This window comes from Peromyscus eremicus, chromosome 22 (genome assembly GCF_949786415.1).
Source record: "Peromyscus eremicus chromosome 22, PerEre_H2_v1, whole genome shotgun sequence".
NCBI lineage: Eukaryota > Metazoa > Chordata > Mammalia > Rodentia > Cricetidae > Peromyscus > Peromyscus eremicus.
The window spans coordinates 18,991,547-19,004,377 of NC_081437.1; the positions used below are offsets into that span (position 1 = coordinate 18,991,547).

At 43.9% G+C, this 12,831-nt stretch overlaps 1 protein-coding gene across 2 annotated transcripts in view; it reads right to left on the reverse strand.

The window, feature by feature from the left end:
* Positions 1-8,324, reverse strand: part of Ttc27 (tetratricopeptide repeat domain 27) — a 130,917-nt gene extending 122,593 nt beyond the window's left edge. For both annotated transcript variants that reach the window (XM_059248265.1, XM_059248264.1), the window contains exons 1-4: positions 8,049-8,324; positions 7,169-7,346; positions 4,184-4,313; positions 1,069-1,209 (exon numbers count right to left, since the gene is read on the reverse strand). In XM_059248265.1, the coding sequence (XP_059104248.1) occupies positions 1,069-1,209; positions 4,184-4,313; positions 7,169-7,346; positions 8,049-8,148 (549 nt within the window). In that variant the 5' untranslated portion in view covers positions 8,149-8,324. The remainder of the gene's footprint in view (positions 1-1,068; positions 1,210-4,183; positions 4,314-7,168; positions 7,347-8,048) is intronic.
* Positions 8,325-12,831: the final 4,507 nt, after the last annotated feature.

The window sequence follows — 12,831 nt, forward strand, 5'->3', positions numbered from 1 at the left end:
AGTTGATACTATGTGTAGAAAACGTCCATGGTAACTTTCTTCCACACCCCCACCCATACCCATGCTTACAGCCTGAAGACTGCTTCCCCTACAGAGAGCGCTCCTACAGATATCAGCTGACCCCGCCTCCTTGTTCAGCTGGATGCACTAACCCCGCCCCCTGCTCAGCCGCACATAACAAATATGCTGAGCTTCTAGAGTGCTGCAGCTTCACATGGTGCAGACATGAAGGCAGACAAAATACCCGCACACATAAAAGTAAATCGGTTTTTTTGGTTTGGGTTTTTTAAGACAGAGTTTCTCTGTGTAGCTGCCTGGAACTCACCCCGTAGACCAGGCTGGCCTCGAACTCAGAGATACACCTGTCTCTACCTCTGCCTCCTGAGTGCTGAGATTAAAGATGTATAGCACCATGCCCAGCCACAAATAAAGCTTTATTGGAACACAACTCAACCCATCTGCTGACAGACTGTGGCTGCTCTCACACCACCACACAGAGGAGCTAAACAGTCACCATGCAGACTACACTCCATGCTGACAGCCTCCACCTAAACCTGAGACCTCTGCACTTCCATTGTGTCATTCCTAGTGCCTATAGACTTCCTGCAGGATTGTGTCTCCTCACTGGTGTACACGACCTGCAGAAACCACACGACGGATAGTCCTATACATTCAACACAAATAAACCAGAAGCCAGTGCTTCAGATCCCTTCCATTCTCACTGCTATTGACTAGCATCAGCTCAAATTTGTAGCAGACGTGAACGGCACTTCTGAAGCTTTACTTAAGATTCAGAGAATGAACACTTATACACACACGCATGCACGCACACACGCACGCACGCACAGACTCTCCTACTAAAGAGGCTCAATGCAATCTCATCTTACACAAGATTAATCCCACAAGGAAAGAAAATATTTTTCCTTATTTTCATGAGACTTTTAAAATTAAGTCTCTCAAAGACGATATAGAAAACGAAATCTACTGAGACACAGCCAACATCAGTCTGACATTAAAAGGCACAAAAGGGACCTAGTGAAATGCTCACAGAGCCTTCCCATGCCTTACCTGGAGAGCTGTTAGTTTATGTCTGACGTTCACTAGCACAATGCGTGCTATTAACAGCAGTATGGGTTCCGAGGTCAAGCTGTAGATGGATTCACCATCTAGAATGAGCAGGCCCAGAATGATAGCATCCAGTCCTTTGACCTGAAAAAGGTGTGTAAGGTTACACAATTTAACAATAGTCACTCTTATATGTCGTAAGAACACACAGATATTTCAATTAATTCAGCTTAGAAATGAGAACATTCATTAATTACACAGCAAGAGACACCAGAAGTGACTACAACCTTGCAAATGTCACTAGAGACCTCCAAACCCATCCTGCCCTGTCAGACAGCCACACGAGATGTTCTAAAATCAGAGGACCAGAAATCCAATCAAAATGTTTAAAGACAGTTTGTTTTGTTTTGTTTTGTTTTTTTGGTTTTTCGAGACATGGCTTCTCTGTGTGGTTTTGGTGCCTGTCCTGGATCTCACTCTGTAGACCAGGCTGGCCTCAAACTCAGAGATCCACCTGGCTCTGCCTCCCGAGTGCTGGGATTAAAGGCCTGCTCCACCACCGCCCAGCTTTAAAGACAGTTTTTAATTGACTGGGTACATGGGGTGCATCAATAATTCCAAATACCCAAATGGCTGAGGCAAAAGGATCACTTGAGTAGTAGAATATTATTTTAAGATGTGTTACTTTTGTTTATGCTGTGGACATTTGTTTAATGATGCAAAGATGTGCTGCATCTTTTATGTTGTATTTGTTTAACTCTGTGAAGCTGTGTTACTGTGCCTGTCTAAAACACCTGATGGTCTAAAAAAGAGTTGAACGGCCAATAGCTAGTCAGGAGAAAGGATGGGCGGGACTGGCAGGGAGAGAGAATAGATAGGAGAGATCTGGGAGGAAAAGAAAAGAGAAGAGCAAGAGAACAAGGAGAGGAGGACGCTAGGGGCCAGCCGGCCAGCCACCCAGCCACTCACAGAGTAAAAGTGAAAGTAAGATTACAGAAGTAAGAGAAAGATAAAAGCTCAGAGGCAAAAGACAGATGGCTAATTTAAGAAAAGCTGGCAAGAAACAAGCCAAGCTAAAGGCCGGCCATTTATAATTAAGAATAAGCCTCTATGTGTGTTTTATTTGGGAGCTGGGTGGCATGCCCCTCAAAGAGCAAAAACAAACAACATTTTGGCATTCCAATGTGGGGCCACAGAAAGCTGAACACTTGAGTCCAGAAGTTTAAACAAGTATATGTCCAAACACAGTCCAAGAATGGAGTCATGTGAGGAGAATTCTGAGTGCTTGTGAGAAAACTCCAAGAGAACAAGAGCCTTGCGACCTCAGGTTCTTTAAAACACAGAACTGTTCTTGGAATGTGTTTTCCTGCCTCTCCCAGTGTAGTGGATAGGAGTGAATTTGCATCAGATTATTAATTACAACTGGCCATTGCTGTCTCCATGGAAAATCAGGTTTTGCCACATGCAGCTTGCCCACCATGTGCACCATGTCCTTGTGACTATATGCATTCCTCATGTGACCTTTTTAACCCTCAAAGTTCAATAAGAAGTAATCCATGCCAGGTGTAGTGGCACATGCCTTTAATCCTAGCACTCAGGGGGCAAAGGCAGGCAGAGCTCTGAGTTAGAGGCTAGCCTGGTCTACATAGTAAGTTCCAGGACAGCCAGGGCTGTAGCTCTCTCTATACATAGTGAGAGGCTGTCTCAAAACAAGAAGTAACGCTACATGAAGAGTATACTATATACATATAAGTATGTATTATATACTTACATTTCACTTAGGATTCACTCCATCACAAAGGTTATTATGTAGCACATCCCCAATCCCTAATTTCCATCAATGAAAATTAACAACCAGGTCTTTCACATCAAACAGTGAGCAGACTACAGACTACAGTGCATAGAAGGATCCCCAAAGAGGAAGGCTTGGGGCTGTGGAGAGAACTCAGTTGGTAAAGTGCTTTCTGCACAAGTATAAGGACCTGAGTTCAGATCCCAGCACCCACCTAAAAAAAAGGAAAGCCCCAGTGCAGTGGAAAGTCTCTGTAATCCCAGTGCTGAGGATGCAGAGCCAGGAAGAGCCAATCAGCTTCCTGCTCAGTCATTTCAGTCAAGTCAATGAGCTCCAGTGAAAATGAGCTCTCAGTGAATCTGTGCCTCAAAAAATAGGAGAAAGGGGCAGGTAAGATCACTTGTTCCTGCAGAAGACCTGGGCTTGGTTCCCAGCATCCACATCATGTCTCACAGCCGTCTATATCTCCAGTTCCAAGAAACTCAACCTCTTCTGACCTCCTCAGACAGCATGCATATAGTACACATCCATACATGCAGGTAAAATACTCAAACACATAAAATAAAACAAACAAATTAAAAAAAAAAACTGAAAATAAAAAGTATAAGGTAGCCATACACAGTTACCGTGAATAAAAGCATGGAATGATCCACAAGAAACTGTTGAGATCAGGAAAGTGGGAGTCAGAGATGCTATCAGGATGCACACGGGGTCTTCCACTGCAGTGTGCCCAGGCTTGTCCAGATCAGAGCACAAAAAGACAGTATCACAATGAGAGTTTAACTCAGTGGTAGAGTATTTGCCTAACATGCTGAGCCATGGGTTCAACTCCCGGTACAATCAAAATAGAAAAGAGGATCCAACTGTTCATAGAACTCAACAGGCAACAAGAAGAAGCTGCAAACCCACAAGAAAAGAGCTGAAAGGACCTCACCAGCCCCAGGCCCATGTAACCACTGAATCAAGACAGGGCTCAAGATCTAGAGAGAACCATCAGAAGCCCTGATCTATGACAATGATCACGTCTACTCTCTCAACTAGGTGCTGAGTGCAAAGGAGACATAGTCTTTGTGTATGTGTGCATGCAAATATGCATGCATGTAATGTACATGTGTTATTACATGTGCATGTGTATATGTGTAAGTCCAATGCAAATGCCACAGCATGTGTGGAGGTCAGAAGATCAATGAAGGCAGCATTCTTAGCAGTTTGTGCAAACAGAGTCATCTCTTTCCTATCTACTGTTAACTCCAATTTACGAGCACTTGTTTGAAAAGAACTACATTTAGAAAAAAAAAGTATACATAACATGTCCAAGAAGCATACCTCACTAAACCGCTCAAGCAGAACAGGTGGTAAGAAATCCTGAGGGTGCAAGTCCACGAGAGGCCCAGTCCAGTTGCTCTGAACAAACAGCTGCAAGCTGCTCACACCAAGTAGGAAAACCAGCTGCTGTCTAGAGACAAGAATGGTAAAGGTCTTAGTTAGGGTTTCTAGTGATGGGATTTAAAAAAAAAAAAATACCAAAAGCAAGTTGGGGAGAAAAGGGTTTAATTCAGCTTACAATCCTCAGGTCACACTCCATAATGAGATAAATCAAGACAGGAACTCAAGTCAGGAACCTGAAGGTAGGAACTAAAGCAGAGGCCATGGAAGCATGCTACTTGCTTGCTTGCTTGCTCTCCATGGTTTTCCTCAGCCTGCTTTCCAATATCATTCAGGACTATCCACCCAGTATGGCCATGGTAAGCTGGGCCCTCCTACATCAATCATTAATCAAAAAAATGCCCTACAGACTTGCTTGGGCCAATCTTACAGAGGCGTTTTCTCAATTAAGATTCTCTGTTCCCAGATATATCTAGATTTGTGTCAATTTGACAGAAACCAACCAGCACAGAAAATAAACAAATATCAACCACCATCACCATATGCTTGTACAAATATTACTTAATTTCAGCTTAATTAAGAAAAAAAAAACTAGGCTGAGCAATAGTGGTGTGCACCTTTAATCCCAGCCCTCAGGAGGCAGAGGCAAGTGGATCTCTGTAAGTCAAGGCCAGCCTGGTTTACAGAGTGATGAACTCCAGGACATCGAGTTACACAGAGAAACCTGTCTGGAAAAAAAACAAAAAACAAAAGAAAAAAGAAACCATCAAGTAATAGCTGAAACTATCCTAAGTACAATTTATATCTTCAATGTCCAATAAATCCATTAGCCACATGAGACTTTTAAATTGAATTTAATCTAGAGCTGTAGAGATGGCTCAGCACTGGCTGCCCTTCCAGAGAACCCAGTTTTATTCCCAGCACCCACATGGCTGCTAACAACTGTCTGTAACTCATTTCCAGGTGATCTGCTGCCCTCTTCTGGCCTCCACATGCACTGCATGCACATGGAACACTGGTACAGGCGAAATACACCCATACATATAAAATAAAAATAGATAATATTTTTAAAAAATGTGAACATAGATGTAAATCTAATTTCACTTAAATCTAAAATGCAGTCTCCAGTCACAATTTCCATATCTCAAGTACTCAATAGCCAACTATGAAAAGTGGCTACCATACCGACTACAAGAGACACAGAATCTCCCCATCATCAAAACATTCTCTTGGAGAGTGTACCCTGAAAGAGGTCATACCAAGTGCCTCTTTTCAAACTACAATTCTGGTGCACCTATGAATAATGCATTTGTGTGTGTGCATGTGGTGCTGGGGAAAGAGGAGGGATGTGAATGGGCACCACGAGGCTAACTTTACTACAGGAGAAACACATCAGGAGGGATGTGAATGGGCACCACGAGGCTAACTTTACTACAGGAGAAACACATCAGCCAGCAAAGAAGAATGCAGTCCCAGCTACTCAGGAGGCTGAGACAAGAGGATCACACATTCAAAGCCGCCATGGACAGCTTAGTAAGACCCTGCCTCAAAATGAAAAGTAGAAAAAAGGGTTAGGAATACAGCTTAATGGCAGAATGTGAGAAGTCTGAAGTTCAATCCTAAGTGGCAAAAGAGAAAAAAAAAAAAAAAAAACAGAATCAAAAATGAGCTGGAGCTGGGCATGGTGGTATATCCCTGTAATCCCCAAATTTGAAGAGCTAAGGCAAAAGGATTATGTGTTTGAGGCCAGCCTGGAGTTTATTGCAAACCCCTGGCCAAGTGTGTAATACATGACACGATCACAAACAACAACAACAAAATCAAGAATGACACTATTGGAAATTAGAAAAAAATGAAACAGAATTATGAACTATTTATGAATCTGTGTTAGGTCTTATTTATCTTTACAACCTAACGAATTAGTTGGCTTATTCTTCGGACCACTGTCTGAAACTTCTGTAAACATCAGGGTAGAATGATATTATAGGCATTTTGGAGATGGTTAAGAATTCTAGACAGACATCATGGATGGATGAGAAGAAGAAGTAAGCTAACAACATATGACAGTAAAACAGAAGCCTCTAGAAGGCTTAGATTTAACCAGTGTGCAGGCATCCTAACTGAAAAAAGGTAAACTGAGGGTTCCATAATAAGCACATGGAGTTCTCTGATCGCTTCAGAGATAACAATCTGAGACATAGCAAATGGAAATGCAAGCATCTTTCAGTAACCCAGAAATAGCAGGATTCAAGGTACATTTACACATTAAAAAAAAAAAAAAAATGAGCTGCCCCCTTTAAAGCACGTGCCTTTCATCCCAGCCCTTGAAAAGCAGAGAAGCAGGTGGATCTCTGTGAGTCTGAGGCCAGCCTGGTCTCCATAGTGAGTTCCAAGACAAGGCTACATAGTGAGACTCTTCCCCAAAACAAAACAAAATGAGAAACAATAAGAAGCAAAAGGACACAAGTTGAGAGCTAACACTTACCAAATCTAAGCTCTGGGAAGAGTAGCAGTGACTCCCAAGCATGTGTCATTCTAATATACAAAACTCATTTTGATCCCACACCACTTTCAGTTCTCATTCTGGAAGATCTGGACCAGAGACCTCACGGAGATTACTTGACACATCGTGAGTTCAGGTTTATCAAACAACTGCTAAATAGCAGGGCCTTTATGGTGCCAAGCTGCCATAAAAGTATCCAAAATTTATTTATTCATTTGATGTATATATGCACACTACATATGTGCCTGGTACCCATGAGTGTCAGAAGAGGATGTTGGATCCACTGGAATTGGAGTTGCACAGTTGTGAGTCACCATGCAGGTGCTGGGAATTGGACCTGAGTCCTCTGAAACAGCAGTAAGTGCTCTTAATCACTGAACCACCTCTCCAGCCCTCTGTGGAAATTTCAAATAAAATTCTACCTTTCAATTTCCTCCAAGTCCGTAGAGCAATCCAGGAAATTTACTATCTGCTTCTCCAGGCAGCTGTCAATCTTTTCTTCAGCCATCATTGTGGAGTTGAATATATTTCGTGTCACTGAATGTAAGAACATGGCCTCATAGCTCCCTTCCAACAGCAAGTCTAAGAAAACTCCAATATCTGTAATTAAAAAAAAAAAATCAGGCCCACAGGCCAACAGATTTTAAGCGTAAATGACAATCCATTACATAGATATTTTAATATACAAAACGGTATAAACAGAATGCTGGCTATACAGGAATCGCTAAGTCTTGAGCAAATCCTTCTCACTCTACCAACACCACCCCTCCTAGAAATACAGGATACCTACAATGACTATGAGCAGCAAAGTGGAGTCACACAGAAATAATAATAATCATAATAATAATAATAACAACAACAACAACAACAACAATAATAATAGGCGTAGTACCCTTCTTTGGGAAATTCACAAAGATTCCAACCGACACAACAACAATAATAATAGGCGTAGTACCCTTCTTTGGGAAATTCACAAAGATTCCAACCGACACAGAAGTTTCCTTTGCCGAGGTCCGACCTTCAATACTCTCCCCCAGGAGGCCAATCCAAACACACAGGTGCTCTCATGATTCCCTCATATTCCCCAGCTCATACCTGCCTCAATACTTTTACAACCGCGATTTTTTTCCCCCTGACGAACTCTCTTTTACATGTCAGTCCTGAATGAAGAAAATCAGCTCAAGTCTGTCTCTCGGGAACTTTCCCAGAGCACCAGATCTCAGACCATGGAACAAAACTGCCCCCCTGCTGACCCCTCCTCTGTACCCAGGGCTGGCATCCCTGTCCTCACAGCTCTCCCACCTGAGCCACAGCGCCCCTCCTGCTTGCACAACAGCCGCTCCGCCTCCGTGGAGAAGCCCCTCAGAAGCGCCCGCTCCGGAGTCCACGTCACCCCCGGCATCACTGGACCCAATTCAGGGTCCCGCGAGGGTCCCACGGTGGAGGAGGAAGCAGAAGGAGCAGGGACCAAAGGTCGCCGGCGTCTGGTGGCCACGGGTACCGTCCAGACACCTACAGGACTAGCGTCCCCTGTGAGGATACAGGCACACGGGGGCAGCCATGACAGCAGCGCAGAGCATCCTGGGAAAACATCCCCACGCTCCTAAGCGACCAATCGGAGACTCGGGTGTGAGCATGCGCAGAGGATTTGATCGCGCTGGCTTTGTTGGGGCAGTGGGGATCCATGGGCTTTGCGTTGGCCTCGGCCCTGGTGACTAGGGGTTGACTCTAGGGGAGAGAGAGGTTGGAAGCAGGTTCTGCGTGCAAACACTCCACTGTCTGAGGCAAAACCAAGTCCTTGGAGGTGAACACGCAGAACCTTTTCTCTAGAGCGAGTTCTAGGAAAGGTGCAAAGCTACACAGAGAAACCCTGTCTCGGGGAAAAAAAAGTTTGCAAGCATTCGAGAACAGCCTGGGCTACAAAATGAATACGAGGTCAGCCTGTGCTACATGAGGCTCTGACCCCCCCCCCCCAAAAAAAAAAGTTTGCAAATACTTGTGACAGTGCTTTCATAGCCCAAAAACTGAAAACAATCCACATGTCCCTCCATGGCTGAATAAATAAGCTGTGAGAGTGGATTCACCCAGTGGAATAGTGAAATGTTGAGGTTTTTTGGGGGGGTTTTGTTTGTTTGGTTGGTTTTGGTTTTTTTGGGTTTTTTTGGGGGGTTTTTTTTTGTTTTTTGTTTTTTTTTTTTTGGTTTTTCGAGACAGGGTTTCTCTGTGTAGCTTTGCACCTTTTCCTGGAACTCACTTGGTAGCCCAGGCTGGCCTCGAACTCACAGAGATGCGCCTGTCTCTGCCTCCCGAGTGCTGGGATTAAAGGCGTGCGCCACCACCGCCCGGCTGAGTTATTATTTTTAAGCATTGGACACACATAGCAGAGGACAACTTCCAGCTGTCAGTTCACACCTCCTGCCATGTGGGTCCCAGAGGCTGAACTCAGGTTTACAGGCTTGCCAGCAGGTGCCTTTACCCACTGGAGCCATCTTGCTGGTCCTTGACAATACTTTATGGGAAAAAAATGATCTATGTACATACCTGTACAGGTGTCTGTGTGAGTGTCTGCTCTATATGGACTGGTGCCTGTGGAAACTCAAAGAGGGCATTGGCGCTCCTCAAGCTGGAGTCACAGGAGGTTGTCAGCTGCCCTTTGTAGGAACTGAACTCAAGGCCTCTGGAAGAGCAGTAAATGCTTTTGACCACTGGGCCATCTCCCCTACACCTTAAAAATGTGTTTTCAGCTGGTTCAAAGATAGCACATTTTAGAGGTGAGGGATGAAGGCATTAAACTGGACATCACCTCTCTTGCCTTAATGTCACATTTCATGTTGGACTGCATAAATGACCTGATAGGCTTATCAGCTGTGTATGAAAAAAAATCAATAAATGAAAATAAGGTAATGATGGCTGCTGCATCCCCTCATGTTCTTATGGTGAAGGAATCAACACTTCTCTAAATCCAGCCTTCCCCACAGGAACTCATCAAAACTATCTATAATTAAGTCCTTCAGGCCATTGCTAATACAATTGAGGAGGAATTATATAACAAAAAAAACTTTTTGCAGTATTGAGGATTGAACTCAGGGCCTTCCACACACTAGGCAAGTGCTCTACCACTGAGCTATATCCCCAGCCCTAAAAATGATAATCGGCAAATAATAATAGGGGCTCAGAGTCTGGCCTAGTAGTAGAGTATATGCTCAGCATAAGCAAAGCTCTGGGTTTAATCCCCAGCGCCACCCCCCACAAAGTATTTTTAAAAGCCCTTGTGGTGTGGCAGAAATGGGAATTAACCATATTTAGCATTTAACTCTTTGCCACATCATTGAGTGAAAACATTCCCACAGCTGCACTGGGTCTGACCCCGCCTCTTGTGTTGTTCCCAGAGTGCTTCTAGGTGAACATAACACTCTTAATGCCAACCCCAAGCCCAAACAAACTGTTATGTAGGACAATTAGGCCATTCCAAGACTATGACATCCCAATGGTCCGTATCCCCTTACAAAGATTACAAACTCTGTAACCATTTCTGGTGAAAAGACTCTAAGGAAAATGTCCCTACCATACAAGCTAAATAACCAGAGTGGTCATCAAAAAAGTATTTCTTCACGTTGGCTGATGAAGTGAATAGGATAGACTAGCCCTGGGGACATTCAAAAAAGTTTAAATTTCCTAACACAAGGATTTATGGGTAAGAGACTAATGAGTAGCATATGGATAATAAATACCCTTCCTTCTCCTTTGAGGCCAGAAGGAAGGGATCTGGGACATTGCTAACATTTCATGCTGTGTCTGAATTTATACCACGTAGAAAATTGGCTGTGTAAAGTAGACACGGGGAGTCACCACATTTTGCTTTCTTGATTAAACCTAGATGTTTGCAGTATGTCTTCCTCCTGGGCCCTCAAGATTCTTCTAGATGTATTTGTTGGCTTCACATTCATTTGATGTCTGCTGTCCAGAACCGGCAGTGCTTCCACACAATTGTCCTGACAGATGATTCAACAAATGGCCGCAGACAAAAACCAGATCAATTGGGCTACTCAACTCTACGTCAAAAATCAGCTCTCATAGGCAAAACCATATCTAAGGTAGAACCAACCACACGTTTATGGGACCCTGTCTTTACAGCTTTTAATGATTTTGGTGATTAATGTTAGGGGGCTGGAGAGATGGCTCAGCAGTTAAGAATAATGCTCCTGCAGAGGACCTGAGTTCTATTCCCAGCACCCACACCAGGTCACTCATAGCTACCTATAACTCCAGTTCTGGGGCAGCTGACACCCTCTTCCAGCCTCTATGGGCTTCTACACGTATGTGTTGCACATATACACATTCAGGTGCACATACACATAATTAAAAATACAAAACAAAATCTTGTCTTGTTGGTTGCGAGCCTTAGCCTTCAATGGCTGAGCCATCTCTCCAGCACAAAGAGAAAACTCTAAAAACCAAAATAAATATTCAGATCAACTTGAAAGACCCACTGCTCTGTAATACAGTGATAAGTAGCCATCAAAACAAGTTTTGGAGCTGTCCACTCGGTGAGTAATCGCCAGAAGTGAATATGTTTTTCGAAGCTCATTGCTTAAAATCCAGGGCAGACTCTGTTAGCTACGCGTGGCCCTGGCCCTGAATACCAGCCAATCAACAATAGCCTCATCCAAGGAAAGCCCTTTTACAGATGATGTTAATGCTTATGCCTCTAAATCTACCAATACTTGAACTCGAAACCTTATGTATGATTAACAGTGTGTTGTGCAAGAAGAGATTGCAAGAGACCTGCGTAATTTTCCTTTCCCACAGTTAGCAATAAATTCAGTTCTTCTTTCAGGTACTAAACAGGGGTCTTGTCATCCTTAGACCATATATCACCGAGTATCAGGCTGGGCAGTGTGATGAAGTGCTCTGCAACGCATCAGTGTTTTCTGCTCGTGCTATGGGGGGAGGGATTTGATATACTCAAGAGGCCTCACATAGAGGACTGGGGTCTGTGCAAGACTTTGACCAGAGTGTTTCCAGGCTTTGCGCCTGGTTTCAGCCAAAGGGGGAATGTTTCCATTTCCATGGCTGTGAACAGCAGACACGAACAGAAGAGGGAATTGTCGTTTGAAAGTGTACCAAATGGCTTCAACACAAAAGGTAAGGGAAAAAACCCAAGTAATAAAATCCAGCTGTGCTGGCTGATCTTGCTCCAAGAATACAAATCTTTGCAGCGTATTCCCATCTGATATGTCGTTTAATGCTATAATCCTGAAGCCTTCTAGAGGCAAAGCAAAGTACGATTTCCTGGTACATGACAGAACTGGAAACCAAATGTGTCAGTAAGACATCAAGCCCTGGGTATCAATATTCCTCAAATCGCAGAGATCATTAGCATCAGAATTACCATAAGTGGTGGAGGGGGATTGACCAATGGAATAGTCACTCAGGAAGCTGAGGCAGGAGGATTGCTCCAAACCCTGGAATTCAAGAATAAATCAGGGGAAGGAAGTCATGAGGTCTCACATTCCCTGAGGGTCTGTAGGCAATGAATGATTGCTGGGGGAGGGAGGAGGGAGAGAGACATGTCTTCGGTGGTGTGGCCACAGGTGAGTTACTCATGCTTTTATGATCAACCCCATTACACTCATTGGGACACACACACTAAAGATAAGAAAGAAGCTGGGCTGGGCGGTGGCGCATGCCTTTAATCCCAGCACTCGGGAGGCAGAGCCAGGCGCATCTCTGTGAGTTCGAGGCCAGCCTGGGCTACCAAATGAGTTCCAGGAAAGGTGCAAAGCTACACAGAGAAACCCTGTCTCGAAAAACCAACAACAACAACAAAAAATTTGCTTCATGATGACACTGTCTACTTTCCCATTAAACAGAAAGCAATCAAGGTTCAGTTCCCAGCACCCACATGTGCTATGGGATGTCTTGCTGTATGCTGTGAATATGTATGGCTCCCATTGGATAATAAATAACGCTGTTTTGGGCTATGGCAAGAGAGCTTACAGCCAGATAGGAAATCCAAGCAGAGATACAGAGAGAAGGGCTGAGTCGAGAGAGACACTAGTCACCACCAAAGGAGCAACAAGAT